The 16090-nt window shown below is 48.3% G+C and overlaps 1 protein-coding gene across 6 annotated transcripts in view; it reads left to right on the top strand.

Moving 5' to 3' along the window:
• Mmd (disintegrin and metalloproteinase domain-containing protein mind-meld) overlaps positions 1-15659 on the top strand; it is a 47087-nt gene extending 31428 nt beyond the window's left edge. For all 6 annotated transcript variants that reach the window (XM_077699848.1, XM_077699850.1, XM_077699849.1 and 3 more), the window contains 5 exons: positions 1544-1646; positions 2265-2447; positions 5274-5626; positions 8250-8665; positions 15365-15659. In XM_077699848.1, coding sequence (XP_077555974.1) covers positions 1544-1646; positions 2265-2447; positions 5274-5626; positions 8250-8665; positions 15365-15406 — 1097 coding nt within the window. In that variant the 3' untranslated portion in view covers positions 15407-15659. The remainder of the gene's footprint in view (positions 1-1543; positions 1647-2264; positions 2448-5273; positions 5627-8249; positions 8666-15364) is intronic.
• The last annotated feature ends 431 nt before the right edge of the window (positions 15660-16090 follow it).

The following is a 16090-nucleotide window of genomic DNA, read 5'->3' on the forward strand; positions in this document are numbered from 1 at the left end:
TTTCCCTCTTTTACACCACTTCGCTGTCTCATCCTGACCTTTCTTTATTCTTAACCCCCACTTGACGCTGCTTAATGTGTAAAGGTCTGCAGGCGGGCCAGACCATTTGCTGAGTAGACGTAACCTAGCAGGCGGGTACCGGGCGGGCGGGAGTTAATCTTCAATGGCCCCACATGGCAGCAGAACGCTGACGTGGCAACTGCGAGAGTCAAAGTCCAAGTAGTTGGCGGACCGTGAATTTGAGGCTCCCACCGAGCCGACAAAACGTGAAAACACATATGGCGCAACGGAACACCCGCTTTCCTTGCCCGCTCGATTCAAGTTTCTTCCGTTCACGACCCTTTGGGCTCTCTGCTGTCTGCTTATCAGTGTTTTTTCAAGCCGCGTTGTCGCCCCGGTTCTTTCTTCCCCGCCCTTTTCGCATCACCGCCTCGTACTACCGTTCGTTTCGCTTGGCCTTGGCAGTTTCACACCCTTGCCCTTTCCCCTCTCAATTTCCTCTGCCATGTCGGCCTTTTCAGCTTATCTAGCGCGTCCATGAGGCACAAGGCTGGGGGCTAGCGCCAGACAGCATGGGGCTCATGCGGTGCAAAGTGCATGGCTGGTGGGCTAGCAGAGACTTCGTCGAGGGGAGAGAGACATTAAATATGTTTTTTTTTTTTTTTTTAGAAACTTGGGATTTTAGCGAAAGTTTTGTGGGTTACGCGAGAACATGCCAAATATAGTAGTCTACCGGAAATAAGTTCTTAGCCCACCTGTCGCACGAGATCGTCTACTAGGCCGACATTGACCCGTACCCCGATCATATGACACCCCAGTCATGCGACGCTCTCACGCTGTCTCCTAAAAGCCGTATTATCAGGGTTCCAGTGTATGAACAAATAGTCGACAGCTAGCTTCATCACCTCGCTGCTTCCACGAATGTATATCTTATCTTTTCCTACTTTGTATCGTATAAGTATGTTAGTGGTAAGAGCAGGCCTCCATGGAGCTTTTTACAGAAATACATTAGAGAGGAAAGTGATGCTGCTACTGCCTATAATCATCGTGGGAGTTATGTGAGGAGCAAAGATTTGCATTAGGTTTGTAAGTGGCTTGGCTTGTGACGTTTCAGTGGGTGAAAACATGAAAAGTACCTTGAAAATGAAGAAATAAGGTTCCCTTACATGGGTCGAAATTGAAATTAGGACATAGCAATGAGAAAGTGACATAAGATGCATTTTCCTCCCTTTTAGTTTTTTATTTATTATTATTATTATTCTTTATTTATTTTTTTAGGGGGAGAAGATTAATACAGACATTTTTCGTCTCTGATTCATCTGCTATTCTGACGAGCCAACCTAGCCATTGCAAAGAATTTTCAACTCTCACAATACCTCATAAAAGCACGTTTTAGTCGTTTCAGTTCTACTATAGTAGAATAAATTGTAAGAGCAGTCTGTAAAAGCTGTGCACATGTGGGGAAACGTCTGCCCCACTGTGGTAGGCAGCAGACGTGGGAGTGTACGTGGCGTGACCTGTCTCTGTTGCCGCCCCCTCGCAGTGGGAAGGAAGGATGCGCTTAGCACCCCTTCGCTCGTGATCGTCCTCGTGTCGGTGGTTGGTGGCGTCTTCATCTTCTTTGCCCTCCTGGCCACTTGCTACAGGCAAGTCGGGGCTGCAGCAGGGAAGGGCCCCTCGCAGGCACTGCGGCACCTAGCTCTTTGAGTCCTGATGGTTGGAAATGCATGAGACAGTGGAGGTGAAATCAGAACAGACGGGAATGTAGGAATATACATAAACTTGTACACAATTAGAAGATGTGGATAGGGGTTCTAAACTGTCTGTTGCTGTGACTCGTACATGTTTTGTTGTATTATACACGTCCTTTACACATCAAGACTAATTACCACAGAGAAGCATCTTAGTGAGGTCTAAATTCACACGCCCCATTAAATGGTGTTCTTATGTAGTCTTAGTAGGTGTATGGGAGAGGCAGGCAGAATTTTGACATTTGATCTGTGTCTTGGTGGGGGGTTTTGTCTTGAAAGGTGTTTAATAAAACGAGCGGACTGCCTCAAATAGTGTGGTTCAGTGCCTTGGCAGTACTGTAGACCATAACTCTGTAATGAACTTCCTCATTTTATGTAAAGGTGCATGCTCCTGTCTTTTTACAAAGTTACTATGATAAGCGTGCACTTATTGCCAACAGGCATGCCATAGGCGTTGTGGATGTTTTGACACGTGAGCGGTCATCGGTGTGCATAACAATGCCCCACGTGCAGGCGCAGTACCATGCCCAAGCTGGAGCAGGCCCCAGGGCCTAAGAAGGGCTCGGGTCGGCACAAAGCACCGTCGACGGCCACAGCACCGGGTGCCAAGAAGGAGCACGATGACACACTGCCTCCCCACGCCTCGACGGCACTCGACAGTCGCATCATTACCTTCGGGAGCATGCCTTCCTACAGGTACCGCATCACTGCCGCCGCCCACCGCCCTCCCCTTTAGGAGCTACAAAGTGTCCGTGTTACGTGACGCAAGTGGATATGCTCTACCGAAGCTTGCGGCATAGCTTCTTTCAAGGATGTGCCTGTTCCCATGATAAATGTAGTTTCATCAGCCCTGCTCTGGAGATCAATGGCAAAGCTTTGTTCAGCTGTGGAAGAAGGTTTAGTGCAGTGACCACACAGATAGTGCTGTTCACTATCCTTGTGGTCACTGCCAAAACCTTCTTCCGTAGTCACGAACCAGCTGTCTCAACAACATGTTTTACTGAAGTAACTTTGTTAGTCTGTACGGGGTAGACTTCTTGGAAACCGGTTTGTTAAGGATATTATGTAGAAGCACTAACTAAACTGGCAAACTGAAATGCCCTAGTATTACCTTTAAGGAGAGACATGGCTCTTAAAACAGTTTCTTTTAATTTTTAAGTAAACTCTGTGGTAATTGTCAGTCTTCCTGCTTTTTTCCCACTGATTTTAAATATGCCCTTATTTTTTTAATTACTAGTTAATTAGTTCCCAAGATAATCAGAGATACATAGTCATTTTTGGAGGAACACAATAGTGTTAACCATAAAACTGTAATCTTTATATACTCTAATACTATGACACCTGGTGAATGCAATAGTGAAGCAGTTTTTGATCCATCGCTTGGAACGAATTTTACAGCTCATTAACCTTTGATGGAACCAGTGGCAAGGAACCATTGAACACCCATTTCAAACACCAAAGTTTAATGAGCTGTAAAATTAGTTTTTAGCGATGCATCAAAAAACGCTTCTCTTTGCATTCACCAGGGTTCATAGTTCTGGGAAATATAAAGACAACAGTTTTATGACTAACCCTGTTTTGTCTATTGTTACTCCAAAAATGGCTAATTATCTCTAATTTTCTTGGGAACTAACTGACTAACTCAAAAAGTTAGGGCATATTTGAAATCAGTGGGGGAAAAAGCAGTAAGACTGACAAGTTTAATAACCGAGTTTACTCAAAAATTAAAAGAAATTGTTTTAAGAGCCACGTCCCCCAGTGCACCTTTAGATAAAATTGCACAATGACAAAGGCAACAGACAGCCAGTAAGACCTCTGCACAGGCACTTGCAAATATTCAAAATTTGGAATAATTTAAGAAATGCCAATTGTCTAGGGATGGGCGAATATTCGGTATTGTCGAATATTCGATCGAATAGCTCTCTATTCGTTATTCGCTTCGATCCGAATGCAGCTATTCGATGTTTTCGAATTATTCGATGCTCCCGAATAGGCAGCTAACAGCCAAGCTTTTCGGTCAAGCTTTCCGAGAGTTACCCCACGCTTGGCTCAAGACCCACCAACGCGGACATTTCTATTATCAGTGCCGGCACTGCCGAGTTGCTGCCTTGCCTAGAGGTTCGACGAAGCTCTCGGCCGCCAGCACACTTTAGGTTAAAAAAAAAAGGCGGCACTGAAACGACACCGCTCCGAACATAGCGGCACCAAGCCAGCAGACTTGTACAGGCCGCCATTTTGAATAGGCATGCCGCCATTTTGAATAGGCTCGCTCAGCGCGGCAGTATGCCGCACTAAGCGAGCCTATTCAAAATGGCGGCCAGCCACTAGTGGCTACAATACTTTTTTTAGCGGAGCTTCTAGGCGCCGCTTAACTCTGCGAGTTTCTAGGCGGCGCTTAAACTTGTGCATGAGCAGCCGGCGGAAACTGCTGCACCTAGAGCATGTGGCGCAACAGGCATTTCTTCATGAAAACTTGTGAATACAGCAAAGGAAAGCTGTGTGTGTGATTTTGCAATAAATCTTCAACTGGCAATAGTTTTACACAATGCTGTGCTTACGTGAGTTCTAATGATTAGAAAAAATTGTGTGCATTAGTCAGGTCACAAGTTGCTCATTTGTCTTTGTGATTTGCAATGTGTACTATTCGAACTATTCGATTCGAAATTATTCGACCAAATCACTATTCGCTTCGAATTCGCTTCGAACCTCAAAATCTATATTCGCCCATCCCTACAATTGTCCCCTTCCTGCTTACCAGTTGGGACCAGTAACAGCTGCCAAGTGGGACAAGTTTACACCAGTTAAAACCAGTTGAAAACCAGCTGGAAATTTTCACTGGGGTTGTTTACTGTTCGAAAAAATCTAAAGCACAGTTACTGCTCAAAGTACTTTTAAACTTTTGTGTTGGCACAAAATTATGAATCGTAAAAAACATTGTTGCATAAACCGCTATGCTGGTTGTCTGCCCTGTGGCAAAATGGCGCAAAAAAAAAAAAAAAGAATGATACACGCTCGCTGGCAGCTGACACAAGTCGGAAAAATTGAAAGTCTTCAATTTTTTTCTTTTGCACTACCCAGTACTGTCCAAGAGCAGCTCTACATTCTTTTTTATCCGTAGAATTTTCATTGCGTGACTGATCATTGACTGCTCGTGAACAACTCAGAGCTATTGTGCATTGGCAAATCGAAGAGACCCTTACTTGTAGAGACAACAGGTTCATTTAAATTTTGTGTCGCCTACAGAAGAAACAAGGCTGGTTTTATGGCATCAGAGGTCAATAGTGCAGTTCTTGCAATCATGTTGGATGTCGTCCCAAAAGCCAGCTATCAAGGCGTGTGCCCGCACTTGTTTGCTTCCAGCTTTTCCTTGCTTGCTGGCTTGCCCAGTAGCACGTTATGCAAAATTTCTGACACTGAACTACAGAGCACTCCCGTTGCCAAACTTCTCCGAGTATCTGGGGACTGCGCCATCATGCATTGCTGTGCAATGGCGGTGGTGGTTTTGCTGTGCCTCTGGCGCAGGGAGGACAAGCTGCAGGAGCTGAGGCGCAAGGAGCCGGACGAGGTGGACGAGACATTCATGGAGCTGTCGCCCAAGGACCTGGCGGCAAAGGACGGCGGCTGGCCGCCACTGGCCGCAGGGGGAGGAGGTGGGGGAGGGGACACGCTGAGCGAGGTTGAGCGCACGCTCAAGAGCCTCAACGGGTACCACGAGGAGATTCTGGAGGCGCTACACTCGGCCTCGTCACACGCCAGTCCCGGCCAGGACTCACGCCGCGACCTGCCGCGACAGGAGCCCTGCATGGCCGACCCGACGGCGCCTGAGCCCATCCGCATCCGCAACCTCGAGGACCTGCTGCGGCAGCTTGAGCCCGGTACGTCTCTTGTCTTTTTATGTTTGACGTGTAGCGGCAAGCCACAGTGCCAGCGGCAGCAGCGTGACATAAAACAATGAGCGCGCTCGTGCATTCTTCGTGCGTTCAGAGGAACTCGAAAAGGCTGAAAGGTGTTGTGATGGCCGTCTTGTATATGTCCTCCTCAGCGACAAGGATCTGGTGGTATGCCTGGACAAGGTCAATTTTTGAAAATATGGTGGCACCGTGCAGAATGGCGGGGAAATCTTGTATGTTGGGAAGGGGGCACAAATCCGGGATGGTGGACAGGTTCAAGAACCGGCAGTTGCCACAAGGTCGCCAGTGTCACCGTTCTTCTTGGGTACCATGTGCAAGGGTGATGTGCAGCGGCTAGAAGAAGGTTGGACGATGCCAAGTTCCAGCATGTGCTCGAACTCTGCACGGGCGATCTTGCGTCAGTCGGGAGCGAGACGTCGCGGACGAAAGAAAACGGGTGGTCCGGTAGTTGTGATATGATGACGGACGTCATGAGTCACGGCCGGAGTCCACTTGGGTGGTGACGTGACGGTGGGGAACTCCTTTAGCAGGGCGGCAAGCGATTCTTCAGCAACTGTAGTGCAGGAAGATGCTACGTCAGCAGCTGCCGTTGCTTTGACGCCTTGAACTGAGAGGAGGGTTGTGGCATTGAGAAATCGCCGTCGCTTGACGTCGACTAGGCGGCCATGTTTGGTAAGAAAGTCAGCACCAAGGATGGCAGAGCAAACGTCCACGACCGCAAAAATCCACCGAAAAGTTCTGTGAAGACCCAGGTTCAAAGTCGGGGATCGCTGCACGAAAACGGGAATGCGCGTGCCATTCACTGCGTGGAGGTAGAAGACTGCGCTGCAGGTGCGGTCGTGGTGTGAAGCTGGCAAGACGCTGACTTACGCTCCCGTGTCGACGAGAAACTTTAAGTCCGGTGGTGCGATCGACGATGTAAAACAGGCGGCATTCTTTAATGGGGCCAGAACCGCTCGTCGTCACTAGCGGTCTGCTGGGCAGTTTCCCGTCCATGAGCATGGCAAAAGGCAGTGGCGAGCGTATGCGCCAAAACGGCGTTGGTAGAAGCATACACCGGGGGATGATGTAGAGCTGCGTCCACGAACGGCATCACGGCGTCGGGAAGACGAGCGGTCGCTTAGGCATGACAAGCGAGCAGAATGTGTTGAGCTGTTTCGCCTCGTCTCCGCGACAACGAGTTGCTCCAGTCGTTCGCCCAGGTGATCGACATTGGCAGGCACCGCAGACACACCTTCGTCGGCAGGAGGTGGCGTCGTGCGAGGGGTGGGTGATGTTGGCTTCGCGGTCACAGCAGCAATAGGTGAAGCTGTGCCGGCTACTTTCATTACCTTGTCGGCCAGGGACGCAAGCAAAGGGAGATGCATGGATGACGCAGTTGCGAGGACCATTTGCACGTTAGCAGGCAGGCGCTGTAGAAAGAGCTCGCGCAGCAATGCCTCGTCCATGGCTTGGGCACGTGAGCTGCCGTGAACCGTTGGGTCATGCGCCGCAGGAGTTGGCTTGGTCTGCGGTCGCCAAGCTCTTCGATTAAAAGTAGCTGCTGTAGGCACGTGCGCTCAGATGCTGCTGTACGTTCGAGGAGCACGGCTTTGAGCTGGTTGTAGGCCGTTGCAGGTGGGTTGCGTATGAAGGGGGCAAGAATGTCCGCAATTTCTTGCTCAGCAGTCGCGGGTAGAGCTCTCACGACGTAGTGAAATTTGCATTCTTGGGAGGTGATGCCAGCCAGTGCGAACTGTGACTCGGCCTGGAGGAACCAGATAGCCAGGTTGTGTTCCCAATACGGTGGCAAGTGGATAGCCAGGGCGGGGATCTTGTTGCCGGCTGCTTGCGGTGCTCGCTGGTCCGGGTCGTTGCTGGACATGGCTCTACAACTTTGCTGGGAGGGAGGTCACGTCCGGGTCACCAACTGTAGAGCACATGCCACGGAGGCGTTGAAAGAGAGACGACTAGACCACGTATCATCATCATCAACATCATCATCATCATCACCACCACCGCCACCACCAGCAGCCTATGTACGTCCACTGCAGGGCACAAAGGCCTCTCCCATTAATCTCCAATTACCCCGGTCCTGTGCTAACTGCGACCAATTTCTCCCTGCGAACTTCTTGATCTCATCTGCCCATCTAACGTTCTGCCGCCCCCTGCCACGCTTGCCTTCTCTAGGGATCCACTCTGTTACCCTAATCTTGCCTTAGCATTACATGTCCTGCCCACGTCCATTTCTTATTCTTAATTTCTACTAATATGTCCTTAACACGTGTTTGTTCCCTGACCCACTCCGCTCTCATCTTGTCACTTAACATTACACCTATCATCTCTTGTTCCATTGTGCGCTGAGTCGTCCTCAATTTAAGTTGAACCCTCTTAGTGAGCCTCCAAGTTTCTGCCCCGTAGCAAGGCCGGTTTTATTCGGAACGCCCTGGGTTATCTATCTACTGATGCCAGGGGCACGCGAGCCCTCCGGCGGGTGAGCACGCTCGTTGTCCTACGTCACGCTGCTGCCGCTGCAGCACTGTGGCTTGCCGCTACAGACGAAATATTCGCGGTCTCGAGCTGATGCGAATTGAACGCCTCTTTGCAGTGGGTCCCCTGGAGCCGAGCGGCTCGGAGCGGCTGAGCGAGCCGGAGGCCGACCGGCACTACCTGGACGGGGGCTCACCGTACGGCCTGCGCTACCTGCTCGAGGACGCCTACGCGCAGCCCGACGACGACGAGGACGACGAGGAGAGCGAGGACGCGGGTGGCGGCGGCCTCTACGGCGGAGCGGCCCTGGCGCAGCCGCAGCAGCCCAGTGGCGGGCCCCCTGCGCGGCGCCAACGGTCGGCGAGTGAGGAGGCATTGCCACTCGCGTTCCCCCCGGGGGTGTCGCTGCCCAGCCCACCTTCGGAGGAGTCCGGGTCCGTCGAGGAGACTGCCGCCTTCCGGCCACCGCCCCTTCTCCTGCCCGGCCCGCCCCCTCGCCGCACCCGGCCCAAGAAGAAGTTCCCTGAGTACAAGGTGTAGCACCCTCTCCCTCTGCCCTCCCGGTGAAATTCACTCCGTGCACCACTGTGGGTCTCAGCCTCTTTATAGACCTACCTTGCCACACAACATCTGATGGATACGATAGTGTCAGCAGCAACTGCCAGGAAAAATGTGGCAGTCCTATGAAACATAGGCATTCCAACCCTTGGGGGTGTAGAAACTGCCGCTGAAGTAGTAGCAGCTACAAAAGTGGCTACACAAGTAGCTACACTCCTACTTTGTTCTCAGTTATGAGGTTGGTCTATAGATGCTGGGCCCCAAGTCTTAAGGTTGAGGAGGGCTCACAGTTCACCATACAGTACACAGCCATCCCTGTTAATGAGACTGTCTTGCAGACAGTTAAGTGCCGGACTATTTTGTTGCAGTTGTTGGTGTGGATGGTGCGCTTCGATGTCCCTCAAGAACACTTGTCGCTGTGCTTGTCAATTTATTATTTCTAGCCAAGTCTGCACAGGAGGCGAATTGAGGTTGAAGTACAATAGTCTGTGACGTACCAACAGAATTGAAAGAAGCATTCTTAAAGTAATTCTTCTGTGCCCCTTAATTATCTGCACTCAATTTTTAAATGCAAAGCAGTTCTTTGCAACACAGCCACCCTTCTTTGGTTTCACATATGACTTGATTTGGAACATGATTTATGTAATAGATTACGCTTCTGATCAAGGCATCCGGGACTATAGGAATGGGCTTGGTTAGCACCAAATGCCGTATTTACGTGCGTAATGAACCCACTTTTTGAGAAAATTCAGCATGAATTTGGGGGAAGGTTCATTATGCGGGAAAAAGTTGCAACTGATTCTAAAAGCAGACATTTCAGACATTAAAGAGGATAAAAGAAGCGCTGTCAAAACCTTACCTTTCCAGTAAAACAAGCAGGTAATTATGTAACCAAATTTCTTTTATATTCACAACATGCTAGTAGCCCGCTGCTCGCCACTGTCCCCCTACATGGCATCGGAGATGTCCTGCTCACTGAAGTTGCTTGCGGCTTCCCGGCAATGTTTGGCCCATGGCGCATCATCTTCCATGCCGTCAGGGCACTCCAAAACTTCTTTTCCCACACCAGGAAACCTTCCTTCTTTGGGCCCATGAAACACACTGCTATCCCTATTCATCGCCTAAACCAAGGTTTTTGCCAGTAACGTACACGCACTGGGTCAACGCTGAAGTGTCGCCACCGCGCGGTTTCCATAGCTTAAACGCTTGCTCCACCACTTTCAGTTAAAATCAGCTGTGTAGCTCATGCACTGGCCCATCGTATGCCATGCACCAGAAGCACAAAAAAAGGGCAGAACACAACTGAACAACAAAACCATGGGGCGTAATGGCGAAGTCTTGGAACAGCACAGAGCAGGGAAGGAGTGTGGAGTGCATTTGGTGCTTTGTTCACATGCTGCAGCGCTTTCGTGGTGCTACACGCAAGAAGGTTTGTTTTGTGTTCAGCAGGCGGCATTCCGCAAACATGCCATTTTTAAATTGTGAGCCAGAGCATTCACCCTTGCGTCTCCAGCTACTGTTGAGAGATACTTTTTTTTTAGATAGCTTGTACAGCGTTTCTGCTTGTACTGCGGCATGATATCAAGTTACTGTGATCCTTAACGGCATCACCAACCATGCTGAGATAAAAACATTGTTGAACAGTATCTTTTCTGTTCCTGCTGCACTTTTTATACAAGGTAACAAGAAAGTAAATTCTCAAGAAGAAAAGTGAGCGGGGGGGGTGTTAATTACGAGTGGGTTCATTACGCAGTAAATACGATAAATGGTTTGCATTGTTACCACAAAGAACAAAGTCATTTGGCTTCACATGGTCATGGTACACATCAACTTCTTCCTGAGAATTCGTGCCTCAAGCGTTAGACTTTCATTTTTGATTTTGTGGGTAGCCTTGAAAGTGTGGCATAGGTGTACTATTTTTAGTGCTTTCTATAGGCCCCTCAGCTCTTTATGGCAAAGGACAAAATTATATAATTTTCCAGTTCATACGGTACTTTGCTTTTTTCTTGTCCTTAATCCGATCAGGCCAGGTATATATGAAACTTTATTCTTATGATTTTTTGTGAACAGGCCGTTCAGGAAGAGCTTTTTGCATAACTTCTAAACTTTTTTTTTTTGTCACATTGCCTTTAGTGATACGGTCTTCATGCCTCAATTTCAATGCAGCTGCAGACTCTATAGCCTTCCTTATATGTTTTGCAGGTGTTCAGTATCCCTTAAACATTCATTTTAAAGCTATGACAAAGCAATTAGTTGATTGCATGCGAAATGAGGCTAGAGGCACCAGGAGAGGTATGGAATATTGCAGGTGCCAGATGGGACAGTATTTCTGTTGCAAAAGCACGTGTCACATCACAGCAAAGCCGAGATGACTTAATTCCAGTGATGAACCACAGTGCTGCAGCTCCTCCAGCAATTCAAGGAAAGAGAGAACATTCACTTTGCTCTAACACGTATGGTCAACTGTGGCACCCGCAGAAACTGTAGAATATGAATTTTTGTGTTCTGATGGCAGAGTATTGTGTCATGTGAGTGCTCCCCTGTAGTTCAAGATTGTGTTCGCAGTATGTATTCAGTGAGAATGTGCTCAAAAAGGAATGGAAAGGAGGAAAAAAAACAGTAAAAAAAAACAGAAAGAGGTCAAAGCAAGGGGATGACACCTGTTGATGCGCAAGTGGTTATGACCCCGTCCACGTAGCCATCAATTGCAACTGCTTTTTGCAGCCAGCCTGTTCACAGGACTAACGTTTTTGCAGATATTTGTCGCCATGTGTTCTACTGTTAGTGCTCTCTTAGTGCAGTCGCCCTCTTCAAGATTTCTTGACTGCACTGCATCAGTGCAACACTGGAGCGGATTTAGCCACCCCCTGTGCAATTCCTGGAGTGGGTGTGACATCATGTGAACAAGTTATGATTGTAAGGCCTGAATCGCAGCCTCCAGGCAGTGTGAGTGCTGCAGGAAAGGACTTGTGCCTGCAGCTGAGTCACTTTTTTTGTGTGTGTAATACTTGGTCTCTGCATTCTCGCGGAAGTTAGGTTGTGAGCACCGTTGAAAAGCGCTAGAAAGTGAGACGAGTTGGGTGGGGGTGAAAAAGATTGGTCAGTCAATGCTGACCTTTGAAGGAATGTCACCGAGAAATTGAAGTAATGGTACGTTGGAAGAGAATTACAGTTGTGAAAGCTTGTTTTTCCATGAAAGAGCCCAGGAAAATTGTAATTTATGAGCCCCGTGCTCGGTGACTGTGCTGAGCTGTGTTTCCAGCCGGAGGGACGCAGCGCGTTTCCTCCCAATGCCATGATGAAGCCCAAGAAGCCAAGTGCCAGAGGTAGCAATAAGCGTCCCCCCACTTGAAGAACCTGCCACCGGTGCCCAGCAAACAAGTCGCACAACTGCCTCCGCCCCGGGCTTCCCAAGAGCCCCTTTGCAGAACGCGATCCGCCGGGAAGCGTTGCGAGCCGCCATCCATAGGCGCCGATCAGTTCTGTGGCTGCCTCAAAAGCCATTGGACTGCCCCCCGTCGCCTTGACAGCTGTACACTTCAGCAAAAGAAGCCCACAGCCCGGTTCGGAGACGGTGTCAACAACTGTCTTGTACGATTTCCTTCAACACGTGCGACTGCTGGTGTAGTGTTCAATGAACTTTGTTTCAGTCAGTGTTTTGTGCGCCATAGTGGAGCAGTCCTTGGGTCGTCGTGTTCGCATTAGCAGCTCGGAGCTCACGAACTTGATTAGCTCCAGACAGGCACCGCGGTTGTCATGCTGCCTCCAGCATTTCTTTTCTCTACCCTCATACTTTCCATGTTGGCCATAGACTCAAAAGCCCAATACAGATAGGGTGGTGAGATAATGGCTAATTTGAACTCTTTTGTGGTAGCCCTCTGTTGCTTGCTAGTAAGCAACAAATTTTTGTTACGTAAGAGAAAAGGCCCCCTTTGGTTAGAGCTGTATGCGCATGTTACAGCTAGTATAGGCTGATCACTGAGTGTGATATTGGCCTTGTTAAGTGTTTTCCGTTAGGGTGTACACCAACTGCAGTGAAAAGCCATCAGTAGGGAATCATATATTCTGTGCACATTCTCTTATTTTCCTACATTCTCGCATATTCTCTTTATCTTCCTATATTCTTGCATATTCTCTTTATTTTCTTTAGCCATGTCAAAAATAACCTTGTTGAGGTTTAAGTCGCGTCTGTTCTATTCTTCGCATCTGACCTCTTGTATCAAACTAGCTTCTGCATGCTCCAAAGTTAACTTCTTTATTTACCCTAAGGTGCAAAAGCATGCATTGCCAAGGATACAATGTGCAGTCTGTTTGTTTCATTGTTCAAGCATTTAATATGGTCACAATGTGGGACTGTGTTTAAAGTGGATCATCTCCTTAGTTCACTTTACTCGGAAAAAAAAGAGATTTCTCATACAAGATAGCATATAATTCCTGCTGAAAAAAAAAATTGCTCTGAAGTTGATGAGATTTGTTTTCTTTCTGCATGTATGTGCAAGCATGTGCAGTATTAGGCAAAGCAGAATGTTGCTGCAAATGTAAGGGTATTTGCCTCACAATCATTTCAGAGAGCTCAGCTTCATAGCAAGAAAACTGCACGCATCTACGAAAATGAAATATTCTCGAGGAGATAATTTGTTTTACTTGTTAAAGGGCGCCAAAACGTGGAAGAATCAACGTGCGAGTATGAGGAGCGAGAGTTCCAGGTTATGACGTCCCGTGTCAATCTGTTAGGCTGCGCAAGCTTCACGGTGCAAACTGCCATCCTCGAAACTTTGCAGTGTGCCTGAAAGCCATTGCAGCCTGTATTGTAGGCTTTGGGCGAACCTTGTGTTGCACGTACCACTTTTTCTGAGACAGTACAAATGGTGGCCGACTTGCCTCCTCGCCGACATTTCTTCACGGGATGCTGTTGTGATGCGAGCATGGCTGTGTGCTTGCGCCTGGCGTGTGCTTGCTGTGCCAAACTGCCAAACGTACCGGCACAGCGCTTTGTTCCAAAGGTGGAACAACACTTGTTCCGCATTGTGCACATGCCGATAGGATTGAATTGGGCGCACGCAGCTGAAGGTTTCACGCCGATGCCTTCGAGGGCAACAAAGTAGACTCTGAAATCTTCATCTTTCATCTTTATTTAGTTGTTGAGCGTGTCCTGGCCTGCCTTTTTCTATAGTACCTTGCATAGAGAAGAACACAGCGTATTTGGAGTCTCGATCCAGTGTGAATTGGTGGCTCTGTGTTGCCAAGCTGGCTTGCTCAGAAACTGAGTATGGTAGAGAAGGCAATCAGCAGTTGCTGTGGCACTGGCAAGTGTCGATCTCTGCACTGGATTGAGATTCTGGGGTGATCGGCTGCGCACCAGGAGTGCACCCTGCTTGCACTGTGTGCCCCCAGAACTGCACGAGTGCCTCCTCAAGTGTGAGGCAGAACAAATGCACATCTTCAACTGAACAGTCCGAGGCAGCTGTAGCTGACGGTAGAAGATGTTATGGATAGGGGGAACAGATATTTTTGGAAGTAACACTAAAGGCAAGTGGGAACTTGGTGTACACAGAAATATTTCACCTTTTTAGGCTTCCTTGATATTTTCCTGGTAATGAATGATGCCTTCTTCACTTAAACTTGCCAACCAAGGAAATTTTGCATTTCCACCCCCTCTCCTTTTTCATTTTTTTTTTTCATGGTGCTATAAATTTTAAAGAAGGAGCACTGAATTATTAGTTCCAAATTCCTGCTGAATGTTACCTAACGCATTTTTCTGACGTTTTTCCGCATAAAAGCTGATCTTGTTGTTAATGGAACTTTCAATAAGCTCACGCAGCCTGTTTTTATTATTTTAATATTGGAATCATGATGCAGAAAGTGGCCCGTGGCTGTGATGCCCACTTAGTTGTCTCGTCTTGCTCTTTTTTTAACAACCAACCTATTTTGCCCTCAGCGCTTTTGTAAGTCCTAGAGCAGGACAACAAATTAATACATTTCAGATGCGCAAAAGCTGGGGATAGGAAAGGGGAACCGTTGTAAATTGGACTGAAGGAAGATTTCAAAAAAAATAGTAAAACAAAAAAACATCAGCCAACGAACATAGTAGACCATAAGCAACTTCTAGGCCAGCTTCAAAAGCACCAACATGAGTTGACAGACTTGACTGCACAAATAGTGCAAATACACTTATTATTGGACGACATACTTTTGGGTGTAAGTCATGTTATGTTGCTATGTTATGGTGGGTGTTATGTTGCTAAAACCTTACATTTCGTTTGGCTTCATTAGTTACTTGTGCTTAGCACTTTCTTTAAAGTAAAAATGTCCACGTGAGAGCAGAGCCTTTGCATGAGTGAAGGCGTGGACTCGCCCTTGACATATCGAAACTGTTCCATTCCTAATGAGAGTACCTGGCCAGAGTATTACAGGTTTTTATTTTCATTTTCAGAGAAAAGGAGTTAGACATTAATGTACAGTGACACGCATCGGTTGTTTAGGTCCTAAGGGGGAGGAAGACGTACATGCAGCCCAGAGTGGGGGCCCCCGTTTTTCTCGGAGTGGGACGTGCACAGCTGGTGGCAGCAGTGCGAGCAGGCCGCACTCTCTCTCGGGGCCTGTGCGTGGTCGCTGCAATCTGGTGTGGCAGTTGAGGCGGCGTCCGCGTGACCCGGTTCGTGTGTCCACTTGCAGATGCCTCCCGGGGACGCTCACCGGAGGAACTACTACAAGTGAGGCCACGGCCGGGACCGCGGAACGCCGCCGCCACCGCCGACCCCGACTGCACTGCCCCGTCCCCCCCGTCCCCCCCAGTCCTAGTCCTCTACTGCTCTAGTCGCCGTCGCCATAGCGCGCCGCTAGTCTCACCGCGCTCATTAATCATACGGCAGCAGTCGTCGTTCTCTCTCTTCTCTGTTTGGTCTCTAGACGCGTGCTCTCTCTCTTTCTCCTTTGTACTCACAGATGCATTAAAACGACGGCCCTTTCACCCTCGCGTCTCTCTCTTTTCTCAAAATGGGCGCACTGAAGTGGTGGCTTCTGCCGCCTTTTGCATTCGCACCCACACTGTCTGTCTCCTTCTACTGCAGTCGACACTGTGAGATTCATCTGACATAGGAGCAAGGAAAGAAGGGGGATGGTGTCATTTCGTTGCCTCTACCACAAAAATACCAGCTGCGGAGTAGAATAGGTGTCACCCTCACGGTCATTTGCACTGCAAATAGTTTCACTCTAAATCACTATGGAAAAATGAATGCTAGTTTTGTCTCTAACATAGAATAAAGGCATTTCTGATGCACATTGAAAGAAAGAGAAATCAGAATGTACATGACATTTAAAACACTGCCCTGACCTGAAGTTGTTGTTTTATTATTTTAAAACACCCTTGAAGACCCAAGCATGTGGGATTTTACATAAGGG

Source organism: Haemaphysalis longicornis, unplaced genomic scaffold, assembly GCF_048455015.1.
Source record: "Haemaphysalis longicornis isolate Haplotype H1 unplaced genomic scaffold, Haemaphysalis longicornis Haplotype H1 scaffold_2, whole genome shotgun sequence".
Taxonomy (NCBI): Eukaryota; Metazoa; Arthropoda; class Arachnida; order Ixodida; family Ixodidae; genus Haemaphysalis; species Haemaphysalis longicornis.